Source organism: Peromyscus maniculatus, chromosome 1 (assembly GCF_049852395.1).
Source record: "Peromyscus maniculatus bairdii isolate BWxNUB_F1_BW_parent chromosome 1, HU_Pman_BW_mat_3.1, whole genome shotgun sequence".
NCBI lineage: Eukaryota > Metazoa > Chordata > Mammalia > Rodentia > Cricetidae > Peromyscus > Peromyscus maniculatus.
The window spans coordinates 139,134,739-139,155,608 of NC_134852.1; the positions used below are offsets into that span (position 1 = coordinate 139,134,739).

The window sequence follows — 20,870 nt, forward strand, 5'->3', positions numbered from 1 at the left end:
GCCAGACCTTGAGCTGCATTAGGTTTTTCTCAAGACCAGGGCTAGGATTCGGGTCTGGGGAGTAAGGCAGGGCTGCAGATTCCGGAGTGAGTTGTCTTTATATAAATATTTGATGTTTTATTCTTTACGCTACTTTTTTTTTTTTTTCTTTTTTTTTTTTTTTTTTTTGGGTTTTTCGAGACAGGGTTTCTCTGTGTAGCTTTGCGCCTTTCATGGGACTCACTTGGTAGCCCAAGCTGGCCTCGAACTCACAGAGATCCGCCTGGCTCTGCCTCCCGAGTGCTGGGATTAAAGGCGTGCGCCACCACCGCCCGGCCTTTTTTTTTTTTTTTTTTTTTTGATACTGTGTTTTTATTTTTAAAACTCGGTAGCAGTGCGTTATCCCGAAGACTCTTTCGGTGTTGCCGCATTCACTGCCGTGTCAGCAGCGTAAACTGTTGGGGGAAAGCCGTTTGTCTGCCAGAGCCTTCCGCAGAGGAGGCCAGACGCGGCCGTGGGAATTGTCCAGCGCAGCGCGGCCTCAGGTGCCGCGCACCGCATCCGCTCTGTGCGCAGTGCGGCAGCGCTCCGCTCAGTCGGCCTCGCAGTCCGTCCCTGCAGACACCAGACTGGAGCAGCTCTCCCGGACTTCGTCTCCTTCCTGCCTGCGCTCTGCCCGACAGCCAGATTTAAAGTATCCATGCAAAAAGCTCAGTTCCTTTTACTGTATCATTCTGCGTCATTTTCTGCGAAGCCGCCAGGATCGCTGAATTTAATGTTCTCTTACTCAGATATTGGCTGCCAGAGTCAGTTCCGGGTTTTATTGGGTGCTTCCGTGCTAGTTCATTCACTGAGGTCTTAAGTGTAGGTGAGAACTGAGGAATTCATTTAAAAATGAAAGCCGTTGGATTTAGGTTGCAGCGAGGTGGTGCTGCTGCGGAAAACCGTAGTGAAGGCTTTGGTAAAGCCCTTTTCCTCTGCAGTACTGCAAGAATGACCTCATTCTCGCGCAGATTGATTAGTGGCTCAAGGTCCAGCCACAATAGATATTTCTTATTTGGTTTTGTGCTGCTGCTTTGATAGAACTAGCAGATGGGTTTGAAATCCTAAAGCAGGAATATCTTGCTGTGGAATCTAAAAATCAGCCATCAGAATGCAGGTTTATCAATTTGGCTGGAAAAGGCTTCTCATGCCAGATTAGAAATTAGGTTAAAATTTTCATTTGAGTTTGGATTATGCCTACTTGTTGACTATGTGTATTGGTCTTTGGCCATTTCCTTATTAGAAAACTTGCAAGATGTTCATTTTACTAATGTCTATAATGGTTTAATAGTGGTTTAAAGGTTCAACACTTACCTGAATTATATTCTGTTTTGGTATTGGAATGGGGGAAATGCGACAAAATGGCCCTGGGCAGTGTTTACTGATTCCTTGAAAGCCAAGTGAAATCTATACAGAGAAAAATGGAGTGTCTTGCCTTACTCCATGTTCACAACTGTTTCATTTATCTAAGACTCTTTCAAAATAGCTGTTTTCTAGTAGTGCAAAAATATCCTTGGTGTCTAGTATGCTATTTTGAACACTGGCAAATGTGAATTAACATGATTTCTCCTTCTGGGCGTCACGTTTTCTTTTCTTCTTCCCAGTAACCACCTCTCTATCACTGCCCAAGTCCCGCTCTTACATTATCCCTTTTCCTTTGAAGACTGCGCCCCCTTCTGGCCATGTCTAGGAACAGACCGTCTTTCGGCTCTGGTCCTTTCTTCTATTCATTATCCAAATCTACCCCACTCAAAGGTGGGGGTGGGGAGAGGTGCTTTAAGATTTTTTTCTTTTCCCCAAATGGATAGATGTTTTTGTATTAAATTTAACTTCAGAAGTAGAACTATTTCATTTTCATTTGTTCCCCTGGGTAATCTTTTGTTGTAAGTAGGAATGTGCTTGCAAAAAAAAATGTGGATGAAAATAATTTGGGTATCATGTCTGTCCAGCCTCATTGATGCTGCTCACAGAGATGTGGACGTGCTGCTACTGCTTTCTAACTCTGCCTACTACGTGGCCTAGTAAGTTATCATTGATTTAAAGCTTTAGTTTGTTTTTTTGGCAAATAATTTGATTTTGAGAATTCTTAATATTTTTTTTATTTTCATGTCTGTGAAATTTCATTGAGCTCTTTAAATCATCATGTATGAAAATTTGAGTTATCACTGTTTTAGCTTAGTATTACTTGGTGTTCATCAAAACCTGGGCACTACGCACAATTTTTTTTTTTTTAAATCATGAACGGCCATGCATCATGGCTTGTTTTACTGTATTTTTCCATTGTTAGAGACTCCTTGCAGCTTTTTGCCACTGAATGATGCAGCTCTGCAGATGCACGGCTTGTGTGTGCGCATGCGCACGTCAGTGTCTCCATGGTTACAAGAATATGATTATGCGACTTTCAGTGTCTCCATGGTTACAAGCATATGATTATACGACTTTCAGTGTCTCCTTGGTTACAAGCATATGATCAATTATGTGACTTTGGTGGTTAGCGCCATCTCAAAAAGACTATTAACCATGTCACTACCAAAGATGAAGTGCCTGTCTCTGGAGCTGCCCAGGACACAGGTTGAACGTGGATTTCCTGAGTAAATGCCCCCTTACTTTTAGGCTTGGTTTGGGCAGCCATTTTCCTGCCATTTCACAAGCCTTTTAGCACAGATCATGACCCCTTTCTCCCTTGACTCGGGTATCAGACCCATTATTCCTTTTTAGTATCTCTGAACTAAGGTGTTCCAGTAGTGGATATTGCCTTCGTTTTAATTAGGTTTTTTTTCATTTTCATTTTGTTTATAAAACTGAAATTATTTTTGCCTTGTAATTGATTTCCTTTTTGTAGTAAAATTCTCCATCAGTTGTTAAACTACAGGTGTTACCATTTTTTTGAGATAGGGTCTTCTGTTAGGTGGCCCTGGCTGTTCTGGACCTTGATGTGTAGAGCAGGGCTGGTCTGGAACTCACAAAGATCCCCCAGCTTCTGCCTCCCGAGTGCTGGGCTGTTACTCTTCGTTCTAGAATGCATGTTGGGAAGATTTTAACTGCATGTGGTAGCTTGTTACACTGTACCTCAGCTTTGGAGTCAACGCCAAACACACATTTTACTTCTAACCTCTTTACTCCCTTTCCCTAGTTATGATGATGAAGTTGATAAAGTAAACCAGTATCAACGGCTCAGCCTAGAAGACCTGGAGAAAATAGAAATAGGTAAATGCAAACACATTAACCCACTCCCTCCCAGCCCCTGTGGTGGCGGGCTTCCCTTTTCTTCTCTAGAGACTAGTGATGGCTATGGCTGCTTTCATCTTGTGCCTTGTAAAGATAACTCCAGTGACCCAAAAGCTTAAGCAATTACTACTGAAAAAGTGTACTTACAGCCTCATTAAGTCACGTTTGTGACAGAGCAGAGGGCCTAAAGGGGTGGTTTGTCATGGCTGGAAGACATGTACATGCATGAAATGTAATGATGAAACCCATGCTATAAAAACATTAAAAAAAAAAAAAAAAATGGGGGCTAGAAAGATGGCCCAGAGGTTAAGAGCACTGGCTCCTCTTCCAGAGGTCCTGAGTTCAATTCTCAGAAATCACATGGTGGCTCACAGCCATCTACAAGGAGTTCTGGTGCCCTCTACTGGCCTGCAGGCATACATGCAGGCAGAACACTGCATACGTAATAAATAAATAAATAAAACTAAATAAATAAATTAAAAAAAACAAAGACATTTTTACACTGGGTGGTGGTGGCATACATCTTTAATCCTAGCATTTGGGAGGCAGAGGCAGGTGGAACTCTGAGTTTGAGGCCAGCCTGGGCTACAGAGTTCCAGTACAGCCAGGCCTACACAGAGAAACCCTGTCTCGGAAAACAAAAACAAAAACAACCCATTTTTACAAGCTGTCCTAAGTTTATACCTTATTTTTATTTAGATTATGAAAAGAAATATGCTCACAAGTGACATATATGTGTGTTTGAAGTAAAGGAAGAGAATGTTATGTGAAAAAACAAAACTTGAAACATCCTCGTTTGTGTTAGGTCCTGAACCTACTCTCTTTGGCAAACCCAAGTTCTCATGCATGCGACTGCATTATAGACGTCAAGAGGCGAGTGGTTACTTCCACACCCTGAGAGCTGTGCTGCGCAGTCCAGAAGAAGACGGCAAAGGTAAAGAAGAGGAAAGGGGAAATCATTCGGAGATCAATTTAGTAACAGCTTTGCATCTGTCCCAAGTCCATTGCTTGGGACACTGGGTAGAAGACCTGACCTCTTGGGATTCAGATCTCGGTTCTATTTGAGTGGATGGAGTGTTTGGTCCTGAAGGGAGTCATATGGGTCCTGTGGCTTTTCTCACTTCCTCTTAGGGGCAGCAGACATGGACCAATCCTTGCTCATGGGTGCTGTCTCCATACTTCACGCAGTGATTAGACCCCTGTGAGCTCTAACTTGAATTGCTGTTCCTTTAGCGCTTTTGTTCTTGACTTAAAATCATTTAGAACATTTTGAATTAGTAGGATGGAGGGTAGTGAACAAGAGAGTTTTCTGTGAGTTGTAGGCAATAAAAACTAGTATTTAAATCTGTGGCCATAAATTAATTCAAGCTGGGATTATATTCTAGTGTTTGGTGATTAGTAAGGGCTGTGTTTGGATTTCAGATACTCTCCAGTGCATTGCAGAGATGCTGCAGATCACCAAGCAAGCCTTGGGGCTGGATGTTCCCATAGTTGAGAAGAAGCTTGAGAGGTCAGTGTCAAGAGAAGATACCGTTTAGAGCCAGACACAGCAGTGTACACCTGAAATCCCACTGTCTGCAAGGTGGAAGAGTTCAAGGCCAGACTGGGTAGAGAGAGCCTGTCTTAAAACAGGAAAACCAGCCGAATAACAGCAAAGGACCTCACACACTGTCTAAATGCATCAATATATCCCTGCTCCCAAGTAATATAATTTAAAACACGATTGAGTGCTGACATTACAGACCTATGCCACCAGACCCAGTTTATACTGTGCTGGAGACTGACTACATGGTTTCATGCATGCTAGGGAAGTCTACAAACAGAGCTTAAAGGCCCTTGGTTTGGGTGAGACAGGGTCTAGCTAGCTTCATTCTTGATCTTGCCTCAGCCCTAGAGTGCAGGGATTGGAGTGCATACCATGGCCAGCTGTGGTAATAAGGTTAGCCCTCTGTTGACTGGAGATTCTGTCACTCACCCTGGAACCCTGAGGAGGATACTCCACAGTCATGGTTCTTCTGTTTTGTTACCTGTTCGAGGAGATCATGGAATGTCAGAAGGGCCGCAGACTGAATGGTGATGTGCTTAGAGACACCGGGCACATAGCTTTAAAACGCAACTGGTCAAAAGTTTGTTGCTGCCTTTTATCTTTTCATGCTTAGCTGATCTCCTTAGAAGCGTCTAGAATGCACTCTGAAGGCTTCCCTTTGCTTGCCCCTCCCTGAACCCTACACCTTAGAGACCTTATCCTCAGTCTAAGGAATTCTTAACTGACCTGGGTTTATTTTCTCAAGTGACATGGGTGCTTACATTATATTTCGATATCTGGATGTGTTTAATGCAAATGCTAGCCTTTCCATGGTTACTTGGCTAAGTAGTACATGTAAAAATTGATGAAACATGGCTCACAGGACCTAGAGAAAGTCCTGTCTCCTCTGACCACAAGTGACGCTCTTTTAGCTCTTAAAGGTGACCAGAGGGCACATACAAATGTCATTAGTATACAGAGGAAAGACAGTATGTTTTAAACATCAATTCCTACCAGCAGGTTATTTCAGATTTATAGTATGTGGACTTCTCCTCCTGAGCACCGGTCAGTCCTGCTCTACTAGGGTTAGAAGAGCTGTTCCTGTCCACTCTTAATTGTGACAGCTCCTCAGGTACCTACTCTTCCTTCAGTGCTTCTGTGGCAGGTGGTCCTGTACGACCTGAGCACTGACATGCACACAGACATCTGATGACAAATGAGAGAACACACATTAAGTGTATTAGATACCCCATATCTTAAAAAAAAAAAAAAAAAAAAAAAAATTGACTGGCCTGGAGCATGTAGACAACTTGGAATTCCTGCAGGTTCCCACTACAGCCAGCAAGTGCTCTGCTGGAGTCTTAGACCTGTGTCTGTGGTCGCAGCCACTGCACAGAGCATGCATTAGACTTGACTTCTCAGAATGACAGCCTCATGCCACGTGGGGCCCTGGCCTTTGCAGTGCCACTGGCCCCAGTTCAGTCATGCTGTAGTCACACTACTGCACACCTACCATTTTAAAGGCCTGGTGCAAAAAGGAACAAGATCTGAGTCTTCATATGTCTCTGTTGAGGTGTAGTATTTAGTATGCAGTAAAACTTTAATTCCACCTATTTCAATGTAGCTGCTACGTAGTTTTTAGTTACATTCTTATCTTTCTATTGGATGGTGTGTTAGTGTCAACTTGTTATTTGGATTATCAGTTAGCAGTGCCCTGCTTCCAAGAAATCTGGGCTACTTATAAAGCATTTCTACTGATATTAGTTGGTGTGGGTACTTGGGATTCTATGAGGAATTAACTTTTTTTTCTCTTCTAACTTATAGGAAAAGCAGTAAGCCTCACGAAGACATCATTGGTATCAGATCTCAAAACCAAGGATCTCTGGCCCAGGGGAAAAGTTTTTTAATGAGCAAATTTTCATCTCTAAATCAAAAAGTAAAACAGACCAAATCCAATGTGAACATTGGCAACCTACGCAAATTAGGAAACTTTACCAAGCCTGAAATGAAAGTTAACTTTCTAAAACCAAACTTAAAAGTCAATCTTTGGAAATCAGACAGTAGTCTTGAGACCATGGAAAACTCGGGAGTGATGGATAATAAGGTCCAAGGGGAGTCTGACGGGGACGTGTCTTCAGATAATGATTCCTACCACTCTGATGAATTCCTTACCAATTCCAAGTCTGAGGAAGACAGGCAGCGAGCCAATTCTTTAGAGAGTGTAGGGCCAGTAGATTATATTCTCCCAAGCTGTGGTATTATTGCTTCGGCACCTCGATTAGGCAGTCGATCCCAGTCTGCCAGCAGCACTGATATTAGCATTCATGCTCCCTCAGAGGCTGCTGTTGGTCACGGAAGTGGGCTTGGAAAAGGCCAGGAGTCTCCCTTGAAGAAAAGTCCTTCTGCTGACAGCGTACGCATACCGACTGGCTTTGCCAAGCCAGTGGATGTTTACTGCCACAGATTTGTAAAGGATGCACAGAACAAAATGACTGAGCTCTCAGAAACCAGGTCTGTGTCTCAGAATAGTGAGGAAGGAAACCAAAAGACTAACAATGTTTCTAATGAAGAAAATCAGTCAGAATCAATGGGACAGATGCCTTCTCGACCATCCCAGTTAAATGTGTCTTGTTCTTTGACAGGCCCCCAGTTTTTATCAGTTGAATCAGTCCATTCAGTGGCATCTCAGAAGAGCCCCAGCTCTGGGTCCAGCCTGCTGGAACTGGAGGCAGGGCTTTGTGTGACTCCTTCTTCAGAGAGCAGCAGCAGAGCGGTCTCTCCCTTTGCAAAGATCCGTAGCTCCATGGTCCAAGTTGCTAGCATTACCCAAGCTGGGCTAACTCATGGGATAAACTTGGCAGTGGCCAAAGTTCAAAAGAGTCCAGCAGAACCTGAAGTGGTTAATGAAATTCAGCAAAATGAACTTAAAAATATGTTTACACAATGCCAGACACGAATAATTCAGATTTAGATTTTAGTCACAATCTTACAGTCTTTATTTAAAAACTCAAAATGAAGTTTTCACCTGTGAGGCTTATTTTTTTTTTTTTTTGGTCTTTTTGAAACAATTTCTCTGTGTATCCCTGGCTGTCCTGGAACTTGCTTTGTAGACCCGGCTGGCCTCGAACTCAGAGATCCACCTGCCTCCCGAGTGCTGGGATTAAAGGTGTCCCCCACCACTGCCTAGCCCTATCAGGCTATTTTAATCTGTACTGAGTTTAGGGATTACAAATTCTAATTATGTTCATTGGTGATTGTTTAACAAGGAGTCTGAACCTGAGCAAATTTTCAGATGTATAGCCTACAAGTGATTGTAGGCCAGAGTAGCAAATACACAGTAGAGTGCTTTGTTGATCTCACTCGGGAAGGTTCAGGAAAGAACCAAGCTAGTGTTTGGAGGGAGGAGGGGAGATGGTCTGTGAAGCAGAGGCAGTGTGGATACACCCATTGAAAGAATTAGCATTTTCCTGCTAGTCTATCAGGTTCATTCCTGTACACTGCCTTGTAAGGGAAATTATACATTTAGAGTTTAGTGACTTTTAGAAGTGTGCGGAAGTATCTAAATTAAAAAAAAAGTAGTCTTACCAGCTTAAGCCTTCTCTGTGAAGTTGAGAATCAACAATGGTGAAACAACTGTCATTTGATTCCAATTTCTCCCGTATTTTTCTCTCCCAAATTCCTGAACAAACACAGGCTTGCCTATCATAAAGTACACCTGCTTCAGGAAGAGATCATGTATACTGATTACTGACTCTAGGAATCTCTAGAAGAAATGTCAAGTTTTAACTCTTAAGGGGGAAGGGGGACATTTAGCATCTCTGGTAGGTTCAGGAAGTATGGAAAAACATAGCTAAAGTACAGGTTAGTACTGGTTTTATACAGTAATGGACCACCAAGAACACTGGCCTCCTCTACATCCTCTGCATCCCAGAGTAAGAAAGCTGTATGGCACATTCCACCAAGTATCAATGTCTCTGGGGCCCTTAGAGCCTTCCTCTGTGGAAGTGACTCTCAGTTGAACATTATGTCTGTTGTAACTCTGATAAGCATTCCGCTTTTGTTATTTATTAGAAGTGTCAAGTCTTGTGACTATTAAAGTACTACTGTAATTCAAAGCATCAATGTGTATGAGAATTTCTTATATAACATCTAGTAGTAGTTTGGTTTTCAGAGAATTCATAATGGCAAGTTTGCTACAACCAAACACTTGTTTCCAACTTTTTCAATTAATGTGTTCATATTTAAAAAGTAAGAACTGTATTTTAAATCCCAAACATTAAAAACTGGATGCTGCAGTCTGTTCTTTCCCATCTTTTTCTTCAGGCTCTTCAGAGTAGTTAGTGCTCACTAGCTGAGTCAGGTGGGCAGGTAACAGGCGTGTGGGTTTCCACAGAAATGGCCCACAAAGATCTGACAACAGCAGTGAGCGGGATGCTTATTTCCCAGAGGCCCAGAGCTATGGGTGTGAACGTGAACACCCACTGTGCAGGCGAGGGGAGATGGTGCCTCAAGAGGCTGAAGGGCCCAGGATCTTCTAGTTTGACTTGGGTAGATGACATCCTGTGCTTCTAATTCATGAAGAAATGCCACGGCACTGGCACTGGTGATTTAGAAGTTTTATTTACTAGACAAGGTTACTCAAGGGAACTTTTCTGTGAGATCAAGCAAAATTATGACTTCTCTTTGGCAAATTACAGTTTACATTGGTACCGTTGGACACGATAAACTAAAACTTTGTTCTAGGACAAAGAAAATGCATTTTCAAAAATCTATGTGAACATTTTATTTTCAAAGGTTGAAGGAAGATCTCATCTACCAGTTATAAAAATGAAAACCAGTTAGAATTCTAATATGAACACTATTTACATTAGCTTATAAAAATAGATTTGAGGTTAGGAAAAGAATGCTGAACAACTAGTACTTTGTACTTTCTTTCATTAGGCTAACTCCTTGATTTATCAAGGCTGACCCTGTTTCCTGTTAACAATGTCAATGTAAGCCTCTTTAATAGGAAAAAGATAAGGGACCACTGAATTCATCTGTTTTCAAATGAATCCATCTTCATGTACATCACAAATAGCTTAAAAGCAATGTTCTAACCTTTCTGAAGATTATTGTTGCCACAATTACCGTTATACTATATTAATTTGCAAATTATAAGTAATAACTTTTGCTTATTTGAAAATACACATCTCAAAATGAATAGATCTGAGGAAAACCTACCTATAACTTTGGGCCTTTACTGCACTAGCAAATGATGTTACCCATCTAACACACTTGGAAACTATCTGAAAAACTTATATTAAAAGCTCAAAATGCAGTACATTCGTCAAATCAGCTAAATAATGAGGAAAATGACCAAAGTCCCCACCCCCCAACAGGCTGGGGATGTGGTTTAGTGGTACAGTACTTCTCTAGCATGTACGAGGGGGCCAGGGTTCAATACACAGCACCATAGAAAGATTCTAACCCCCCTCAAAGTTTACAATTTAAATTGACTTTTTCATGTTTGGACAAGGTTCCGTGGGGCACCATTCCCTTCAGAATCCATTAAAATGATAGTTCCCAAATGCAAGGTATGAGAAAAGCTAAGGACAATGGAGTGACCTTCACAAAACTGCATTTATTCCATCAAAAGAGTCTCTTGTCAGAGTGTCCTTGTATGAAAACAAAATGGTGATCACAGTGATTTTTTTTTTTTTTGTTTTTTTCAAATGACTTGGCAAAATCAATTGGCAACTCTACCCCAGAACTCTTTGGAGGTATACTAGTCTATGAAATCCAAAAGTTGGGAACTCCTGCCGTGGAAAAGCCTAATTCTGCAGGCTGTTAATAGCTGGTAAGTGAGAGAGTTTCTGTGGCCAGATATGTGGAAAATGACACTAGAGAGTTCACATGAGTCAATGGCAAGTCCATCCCCTAGACACACTCAGACCAGACTGAAATGAGCGCACAGCTCTTCCAGTAACTCCTCAGGTGAAGCTGGTACTTCAAGAGTCTGGCCCAAGATGCAGCCATGGCTAAGGAAATGGTGTATGATCAGCAACATTATCATTATCAAACCTTTAATATCAAATACATCTTTGTACATCATAACTAATTATAAAACAAACTCCAAAACTCCATAAAACCAGTAAGGTAAAAGCCCTTACAGAGAATCATATAAACTTTGGACGTCATCAGGCTTGATTTCAGGAAGTCATTGTTTGTGGATACAAATTATTTATAAAACAATATGGTATAAACGAATCTGAATTGTACAACACGGAGGCTACAGATGGCCCGCCCTTCTCTCCTACAGTTCGTTCCCATTCACACCCTTGTGCTGCTGAAGCCTGTTTCTCCTGGAAGACTCCAGCTGCTTGGCTCGTAGCCACCGCTCTCGTGACAATGTTGTCTGACCGGCACTCAGCGACAGAAACCTGGTTTGAAATTTAAAAATTACCCAGTTAGTCAGGATTAGCTTCAAGTTTGAAGAACTAGGCAAGCTATGAAAGCCCCTCAGGAGACAAGACCATACGGTTGCTACACAGGAGCAGAGCTGAGTGTGACCTTGTAGAGAAATCCCGAAGAGACAGAATTAGAGGGTGGCTCACTCTCAAAAGCTTAGAAAACAAGCCTGTTCTGCTGAGATCACTGGTAAATGTGAACCCCTCCATAAGCACTTTTTAAAGTTGGGTGTTCTTTTTATTACTATTTTTAACATCCCGGTGGCAGTTTCCTCCCCGCCTCTCTCTCCCTGTCACTTCCCCTCCGCGTGCCCACCACTCCTCCTCCTCCAGTCAGGGAAGGGCAGGCCTCCCATGGACATCAACCAAACATGGCATATCAAGTTGCAGTGAGACTAGGCATCTCCCTTGTATTAAAGCTGGACAGGGCAGCCCAGTATGAGGAAAAGGGTCACAAAAGTCGGCAAAAGACTCAGTGGCAGCCCCTGCGTCCACTGTTAGGAAGGAGTCCCACGTGAAGACCAAGCTCCACATCTGTATCATGTATGCAGCGGGCCTAGGTCAGTTCCCTGGCTGTCGGTTCAGTCTCTGTGAGCTCCTAGGAGCCCAGGTTAGTTGGTTCTGTGGATTTTCTTATGGCGTCCTTGAGCCCTCTGGCTCCTAAAGTCTTTCCATCTTCTCCAGCATTCCCAGAGCTCCACCTAGTGGGTTTTCCTTTTATTTGACTTTTTCATGTCTGCATGTGTTTGTGGGAGGCCCACGGCTGACATCAGGACTCGTCCTCCGTCACTCACTGCCTTGTTCCTTGACGAAGGGTCTCTTACTTGAACCCAGGGCTGGGTGGTATAACTAAGCTAGTCAGTTTGCTCTGGCAGTCCTCATGGCCACGCATACCCAGATTTTAGGTGGGATCTGAACTTTGGTCCTTAGGCAAAAGCTTTAGCCATCTGCTCAACCCTAGAAGGTGTCTTTGGAGGAAAAGTTCCTTTGTTTTTAGAATTCTGCCTCAGATACTGTTGAATAAATCAGAACTGCACACAGCCAACAGAAAAAGGGATTATGAGGCTGGGTGGTGGTGGCACACACCTTTACTCCCAGAGGCAGGCAGATCTCTGTGACCCAGCCTGGTCTACAAAGTGAGTTCCAGGACAGCCAGAGCTGTTACACAGAGAAACCCTGTGTCAGAAACCACAAGGAAAAAGAGAAGGGGATTGTGGATGAGCACTACTTACCGAGCCACCACGAGCAACTGGTGGAGATCATCAGCTGTGATACTCTGAGGGTCATTTTTACGCATTTCCACAAAATCATCTTCAACCGCCTTTATCAAAAGAGTAATATATTTGTAAAAGTATTCCTTCAAAAAGTGCATTTCAAACTATTTCCTTATTTTTGTAAAGAAAAAGAAACCTAGTCCTTGACTGAAGTAAAACTAGATGGACAGATGAGGCAAGATGGGTAAAACAGACAGACAGACAAAATTGAACCCCATTACAAAACGCAGCATAGAACACTTTCGACTGCAGCTCAGTCCCGTTTGAGAACACCAAACAAGCGCAGAAGCCGGCATCTTCTGGAGTGTGATGCCACCAAAGAGGAAGAGACCCCAGAGAAGACGGCACAAGCAGGGTTGCCACGGTGCACCCCTGTAACCCCAGTATTCAGAAAGCCGAGGGACGAGGACCGCAGGTTACAGGCCTGCCTGGGACCATCACAGCAGCAGACAGCGGCTGGAGCGGCTCCAGCAAACTCTGGAAACTTCCAGTAACCTGGGGGTCACTTATGCAAGAAAACAAGTGGCTCTTGGTAAGAATGCTGAGTTCTGTAACAATTCACACTGTTTTGTTTTCACACTCCACACCCCCACCTCAGGTGTTGTCCTTGAAAACCAACAGCCTGGCAGCCACTGGAACAGCAGAATAGGCAGGGCTGACGTTCCTTTAATGTACCATTCACAAAGAACTGCTACTCAGATCTGCAAGGCTGTCCTTACTCAATCGAACTTGAAGCCCATTATAATGGTCTACTATTGTTACCATTAACAGCGTGCTGTGCTTGCTATGTGAACTAAGCTCTGGAAAGGGTTACATACATGCACCATTATGTGCCGCTGCATAGTGCATGCAAAATCTGGTACTGGCCAGTTCCAAGCACCTACTGGGGCTCTCCAGCATGCATCACTCTCGGATAAGGGGGGACTACTGTTATTAAGAACTAGAGGAGGATATGTACACAATGCCTCACCAAGTAGAGACTACCAATAAGAAGAAAACAATGTTTAAAAAGAAGCAAATGGGAAATCCTATACATAAAAAATAAGGTAACTAACAGCAACAACAAATTGCTAGGTATGGAAGATTTGAGCAGGCACAAAAATCAACCAACCGACTTCCAGACAGGGAAACAAAGAAAGGAAGGGAAAGTGATCAGAGCTCCAAGGACCTGAGGTTCAGCAGCAAGGTTCACACTGACCAGGTGACGCGAGGGCGATGGGAGACAGGAAGCAGCAGGGGAGCTGAAAGAAACCATGGCCCTGACCCTGAAGAGGGTTAAGACGTCATCAACATCAAGGGCACATCAAGCTCAGCACACTGCACTCGGACAACCAACAGCAATCCAGACTTGGAGGTGTGCTCCTTAAGGAGGAAGGACTGCTCACAATAGGAAAGGCAGAGCGCCTGGGAATGGCGACAAGACACCTGGGAATGGGGACAGACGGTGGAACGGGGCGAGAGCTTTAAACCCAGCACTTAGGAGGTAGGGGCAGGCAGAGCCCTTTTTCTGTTTTTTAAATGGGAGCCAGTGGCAGGTGCTTAACTCCAGAAGGCCCTGGGTTTGAAACTCAGCATCATAAATCAACTAATAAATGGAAGCGGGGCGGGGGAGGACAGTCCCAGATAAAAGCTTGAAGAAGCTATCACAGAAGACACACCCTCAAGTGACACTAAAGGGTCCTTCAGGGGGACAGAAAGCCTTGGTAGAGGCAACACACAGGGAAATGCCGGCCGGTGTAAAACTAGGCATGGCGGCGTCTGCCCATAACCCCACGTCCCTAAGTCTAAGGCCAGCTTGGGCTACACAGTAAAACCACAGGTGACTCAGAAAAGCAACAAAATTGCATTTTCTTGCTTAACCTCCCCCTCTGGTTTGAAAGACAATTGCACAATGTGAGAATGATGTGTTATGGGTATACAACGTACAAGGATGTAATCTGTGAAATAACATGAAAGAGGCAATGAAGAATTGATTGGAAAGGAGCAAATTTTCATGTATTAATGTAGTTAAATCACCTGCCAATCCTACAGACCAAAGCAACTGCTCATTCCAAGGCTCAAAAACTAACTTGATGAGGTAGGAACTAGAGATAGAATGCTTGCTGGACTGATTGTTACAAAGGAACTGGTTTTGATCCCCAGGGCTGAAATAATTAAACCAACCAAAAAAACCAAAAGCAATTCAAATGCAGAAAGGCAGGAGGCAGCTGAGTACAAGGACAGAGAATGAATCCCTTTTAAACAGAAGATGACCATAAAATAAAGACTAGAGCCGGCAAACACCAACGTTACCTTACAGGTAACTGCAGCCCAGGATTTCTGGCCGCGACTGAGGCGTACCTTGGTGACGTCATCTGATATGCTGTAGTCCAGAAACCTCAGGAGGGTCAGGTAGATGCGGAACTTGTTGAGCACGGCCGGCAGCACGGCCGCCAGCAGACCGTTCATGTACTCCTCCATGTTGGGTGGGATCAGCTGCGGCTGTAAGTGAATCTGGCAGTCTGCCTGGAAGAGGAAGAGGAACTCATTTCCAAGTTCCTACAATAGCCTACATTTTAGAGGATGAAGCTCTCGGATGTTTAAGGAGGGGGATATTTTTAAAATCTTAATGTACTCAATGTCTGACTGGGTCATCAAAGACATGAAAACAGAGCAACGTGACAAGATCTTCTTCAAGTCAGGCTAGCCTTGAACCCAGCAGAGGAACATCTGGGATGGGTAGGGCTCAACCAGCAGGGAGGCTTGCTGCCAAGCCTGATGTGAGGACCTGAGCTTGATCCCCAAGACCCACATGGTGGACGGAGAACCGACTCCTTTCAAGTTGTCCTCCAACCTCGACACACCAGCCATTGCACACACGCACACACGCATCACATGACCAGCAGGGGAAAAGGGACAAAAGAAGTAAGAACAGCAGTCTGGATTATTAAGGGGAATTAGCTTCTCTTTATTTCTAGAGATGAGAGGTTCGCCTACCAGTAGCTTTGGTTATCTTGTGATTTCCTGGTTCTTAATAGTTATAAATTTTTACATTGAGGTAAAAAGAAATAATAGATTCCCTTGTTAATAACTAGCAGTTACAATCTCCTTTTTTGTAATCTGCTGATGGAATTCAGAGCCCTATATAAGATAGGTAAGTGCTTTCCCACTGAGCTGTACTGAGGTGGGAGGGAGGTCTTGCTATGCTGCCCAGGAAGGATATTGACTTTACCTTCCAAGCTCAGTCTCCTCCGTGTACAGATCACAGGCATGGACGAATCCTCCAAGCTAACTCACAATTCATAAACAAATGCAACTCACTGAAGCAGTACGCAGCGCTGGGCTAAGGGGATGGTTCAGACTGTGGAACCATACACAGAGTGCACACCTTCGTGGGGCTGAGGAGACTGCGCGGCAGCTGAGAGCACTGACTGCTCCAGAGGACAGAGTTTGGACCCTAGCACACACACTGGGTGCCTTACAATGCATTTAACTTTGGCTCCAAGCCAGAACCCCCCAGTTCTGGTTTCTGTGGGTATGAATGAGCACAGGCACACACCCACACTGATAAAATAGCACCCACCACTTGGCGCTGAAGAGCTGGCGCCGTGGTGAGGAGCACATGCTGTGCGCTTGCAGAAGATGGAGGCCTGGTTTCTAGCACCCACATGGTGATTCTCAGCCAAGCCTAAATCCAGTTCCCGGGGATCAAATGCCCTCTTCTGTCCTCCATGGGCACCAGGGCACAAAAATGGTGAGCATACATACATGCACATAAAACATTCACACACATAAAATAAAATATTAAAAAAAATAAAATGTGTGACACACACATAAAACGTGTGGGTTTTTTTTTGTTTTTGTTTAAGACAAGGTCTCTCTCTATGTAGTCCTGGCTGTCCTGGAGCTCACTATGTAGAACAGGTAGCTGATCTCCAACTCACAGAGATCTGCCTGCCTCTGCCTCCCAAGTGCTGAGAGAAGTATACTACACACCTGGTGTAAATAAATCTTTTAAGACAAAAAGAAAGACAAAGAAAAGCACACAGCATTAAATCCCTAGAATCTATATAGAAATGATGGTGTGGCGGTTTACCCTTGTCATCGCAGCGACTGGAGGCAGAGACAGGTGTATCTGGGGCTTGCTGGACAGTCAGACCAGCCTACTTGGCTAGGCCCAGGCCAGTAAGAGACCCTGTCTCAAAATGCAAGGTGTATGGTTCCCGGGAAACAACACTGGCCTCGACACACACACCTGCACACACAGACAATATAAGAAATAAAAGTGGACAAAGCGACAAGAATCCTGGCACTGTAACCTCCCTCCACTCAACCCCGAGCCACCATACCGGGAGTAGTGACCTCCCCTCGGATGTGATGAGGACGTTGATGTTGCACGGGAACTCCATCTGGTGGTAACTGAAGTCATAATCCACCTTCTGCCAGGTGATCAGGTTGCTCAGGGCAGTCACATTATGAACACCTGGAAGAGCAAGACTGTCACTGGCGGTGATATGATTTTAATCACCTACACAAATCAGCTCGGCTGACAAGGACCCTAAGACATGTGGTTGTCTGCCACTTAAATAAACGGATGGTGGCTGACAACTTAACAAGTGCTATGTCAGTAAGCCAGATGTTAACTAGATACTAAGCACCATAGATAGCATTAGGTCAACTAGAACTTTCTGGAGCCACAACTCACCAAATCTAACGCCAGACACAGAGTGGGACTCTGGCAAGTTCATTACTTCCTAGGTTATAGCTGTGATAAGATGGTTGTTGAGTTTTCCCAATTTATATATATTTGGGGACAGGGTTTAATGAAGCCCAGGCTAGCCTTGAACTCCTAGCTCTCCTGCTGCTCAAGGGACAGGAATGCAGGTGGGTGCCACCGCCCCTGGATACACTGGCCTTACCCATCCCCAGGTCTCCCTTTCCATCTACTTTTAATGCCTCACCCTCATCAGCAGTGTCACCCTGCATCCTGTCACGTGGACACGATCCAGCATGCTTTCTTGTCATTTTTTAACAGGTTCCATCATTGAGCTTCATTTAAAACATAGGATTTTTCCCCAGAAATGATAAAAACTGTTTATGGGATATATAATTTTTTTTTTTTTAAATTTTTCAAGACAAGGTTTCTCTGTGTAGTTTTGGTGCCTTTCCTGGAACTCGCTCTGTAGCCCAGGCTGGCCTTGAACTCACAGAGATCTGCTTGCCTCTGCCTCTCAAGTGCTGGGATTAAAGGCATATGCCACAACCATAACCACCCGGCTGTCTAAAATATTACTTAAATCCTTTCTATCCTTTTTTGAGCTGAAAGGCAGCTAACAGAATGTCATAATGAAACAGTCGGTGTACACAGTTTGTAGTACATGCCTTAGTGAAGTGCAGGTTTTAAAAGTATCTGTTAAATGTAAGTTTGCCTTAGAAGCCATTGCTAGGTCTGGCTAAACAGAGCGAAGCCACAAGAGGACAGGAAGTGTCTGCATGCGTACCTGGGGTATCCAACTGCCCTTGTTCTAGAAGAGTTTCATCAATGACCAGGGACGTGTTGTTGGGCAGCTGGAGGAGGCCACTGACCAGTCGATTGGCCGTATAGTCTTTGTGGGGAATGAGTTTCAACTGGTTCATGTTTTCTATCGTCATCTGCAGACGAAAAGACTGAAACAGAAATTGTAATGAGCAAGGATCCAAGTTTCTCTATGAAAAAAATACACAAAGACACAGATTTGGAGTCAAAACATTTGTGTTTCACGTGGTATGATCTCATTTCTAAGGGAAACAAAATGGTCTCGGCAGCTCTTAGAAACTGACCACAGTACAATCCATGCTTCTTACAGCTGCTTGTTCTCCGTTTTCAGCTGGGCCTGAGATAAGGCCAGCCACAAATACAAAGAAAAGAATTTTTTTCAAGTCTTGATGAATAATTTTTACTCTGAAACAAGTGCTAGACAGCCAGGATTCAAACGTCAGCTACTCAGAAGCTGCACTTGACTAAGGACCGGAGGTAGTAAACCACCAACTGCTGACCCTATTCCCTGAGGCCAGAGAAGAGCTCTGTGAATTGAAACGCTATTCCCTTAACCTAGACCACTGCATGACGCTGCAGACCTCACTACCAACGCTCCAGCCAGAGCATGGACCCTCCACACCCCTGCCTCCAGCCTCCACCACTCCACACTCTCCTAGATCCCTCTACTCATGCATGTTCCAGCCTTCAGAAAAGCACAGGGTGGGAAAGTCTGTGGAAGATGAAGGAAGATTACAGCGGAAATTTAAGAGAATTTTAAATACTTTGGCTCAATTATTCTTAGAAAGGAGGGCAGGAATTCTTTACAGATAGAGATGAAGTCCCAGAAGAGGCAGGGCTTGTCCAAAAAGGTAGCTGCTGCAGAGATAGCGCAGCGGTTAAGAACCCTTGTTCTTGTGGAGGACCCGGGTTGTATTCCCAGCATCCACACGGTGGCTCACAACGTCCATAACTCCAGTTCCAGGGGACCCAACACCCTCTTTTGACCACCATGGGCACCAGGCACGTGCATGCTGCACAGACAGACATGCAAGGTAAACACTCATACACATCATCAAAGTTTTAACTCTTAAAACAAACAAAACAAAACAAAGGAGTGGCCATGTGCTGGGCTAAGGCCGACTCTGCCACAGAACCACAAGCAGGACACGTAACTAGTGGTAAAAGCTGAACGCTTAGAGAGAAGAGCATTGATAAAGGGGCTGGTGCCAGGATGCTAGAGTGATGACAGAGGAGATGGGGTCAGTGACAAGCTAAACAAGGAAATGGGACCAGAACAAAATGCAAACACCTGCCACACTGGTACCTCTAAGACCCTTGCTCCACCCTCTCCCAGGTCAAAAAGTCGCCTGTGTCCTCAGTGTGCCAAGAACCCTGGCCTCACAACTGAGATCTGGACGGCCTTTGGCGCCACCTTGTGTCTGAGGGCTGGTACTACACCAGCGTCTTTGCTGGCTGGCATCTCTTATAAGCCATGCTATTCCTTACTGCCTGCTTGTCCTCCATGTAGGAAGACATGACCCCAGGCAGCCACCAGGTCTGCTCCAGAAACATCCATGGTGTCTCAGACCCTTCTGGGTAGATGGGCATATAGGCACGGCCAGTGTTGCATTTCGAGAGTTTCACTGTTCTGCCGGGAATCTTTTTTTTTTTTTTTTTTTTTTTTTTGGTTTTTCGAGACAGGGTTTCTCTGTGTAGCTTTGGGCCTTTCCTGGAACTCACTTGGTAGCCCAGGCTGGCCTCGAACTCACAGAGATCCGCCGGGCTCTGCCTCCCGAGTGCTGGGATTAAAGGCGTGTGCCACCACCACCCGGCATCTGCCGGGAATCTTTAAAGCACAGACCCACAGTTACTTTCTTGTACCACAAAAACATAGAACTCAGAGAACCTATTTCAGGAGTTGTGGGTTTAGGGAGCTGCTAAGACCCTATTACAGAGTTTATGAATGAAAGCCACACATTTACCCTCATTCTTTCAAAACGGAAGACAGAATGATTTTTACCATAGAGAATGTACAAACTCCAACAGGCTTTCAGATACTACCCCAGCTATCATCTAAGAAACACACCAGATCAAAACACACCACCACAGGCGCAAATGTGGAAACGGACTAGAAAAATCTAGGAGTCTCCTATTAATTTAGAAATCCAAGAGCTTGGCAAAATGCAATACAATGTCAGTTCTATTACTATTTTGATAAATATAACAAATCATTCAACAGTTTTAATCACTAATGTCAGAAATCAGTGAAAGCATAGCAAGTTGAATAAGTGGCCCCAAGTCCTCAGGACTCTGCTGCTTCTGCAAGGCCTGAAGTACAGACTGGACAGGCAGTTCAGTGAAGAATCTGGCTTCACTTTTTTTTTTTTTCCCGAGACAGGGTTTCTCTGTGTAGTTCTGGTGCCTGTCCTGGATCTCGCTCTGTAGACCAAGCTGGCCTTGAATTCACAGAGATCCGCCTGGCTCTGCCTCCCGAGGCTGGGATTAAAGGTGTGCGCCACCACCCGGCCTGGCTTCACTTTTTAAGTCCCAAAGAAGTGGCCAGCATTTTTAGTTACACAACTCATCAGAGCAATTCCCCTATCCCCGAGATCCCAACACACAAATGGTGCGTTCCAGATGCTCCCAAACAGCAACTAAACCTGGGGCATGAAGATGGTCTCCTTTATTACTTCAGCTGAGAGAACTGAGCTCATATAATTTAGGCTTATTTAGATTTCAAGTTTAATATGCACACAAAGGACCAAACTGAAGGACCAAACTGGCAGCAGCAGGAAGCATGATCTTAAGGGAGTCACTGGCATTGCATTAATTTTTAGATTTACAAATTTGTGCTGGGCCAATCAGTGTGAACACTG

At 44.3% G+C, this 20,870-nt stretch overlaps 2 protein-coding genes across 8 annotated transcripts in view; one reads left to right on the forward strand and one right to left on the reverse strand.

Moving 5' to 3' along the window:
- The window catches only part of Inpp5f (inositol polyphosphate-5-phosphatase F), a 97,423-nt gene extending 88,531 nt beyond the window's left edge, over positions 1-8,892 (forward strand). For 3 of the 5 annotated variants that reach the window (XM_076553517.1, XM_006976994.4, XM_076553521.1), the window contains 5 exons: positions 1,971-2,042; positions 3,155-3,228; positions 4,055-4,183; positions 4,672-4,759; positions 6,599-8,892. In XM_076553517.1, coding sequence (XP_076409632.1) covers positions 1,971-2,042; positions 3,155-3,228; positions 4,055-4,183; positions 4,672-4,759; positions 6,599-7,745 — 1,510 coding nt within the window. In that variant the 3' untranslated portion in view covers positions 7,746-8,892. The remainder of the gene's footprint in view (positions 1-1,970; positions 2,043-3,154; positions 3,229-4,054; positions 4,184-4,671; positions 4,760-6,598) is intronic. The other 2 variants (XR_013045347.1, XM_076553519.1) reach the window with 2 other exon arrangements.
- A 483-nt stretch (positions 8,893-9,375) lies between these two features.
- Mcmbp (minichromosome maintenance complex binding protein) overlaps positions 9,376-20,870 on the reverse strand; it is a 54,115-nt gene continuing 42,620 nt past the window's right edge. For all 3 annotated transcript variants that reach the window (XM_076553551.1, XM_076553544.1, XM_076553549.1), the window contains exons 12-16: positions 17,978-18,143; positions 16,826-16,959; positions 14,838-15,002; positions 12,456-12,544; positions 9,376-11,196 (exon numbers count right to left, since the gene is read on the reverse strand). In XM_076553551.1, coding sequence (XP_076409666.1) covers positions 11,070-11,196; positions 12,456-12,544; positions 14,838-15,002; positions 16,826-16,959; positions 17,978-18,143 — 681 coding nt within the window. In that variant the 3' untranslated portion in view covers positions 9,376-11,069. The remainder of the gene's footprint in view (positions 11,197-12,455; positions 12,545-14,837; positions 15,003-16,825; positions 16,960-17,977; positions 18,144-20,870) is intronic.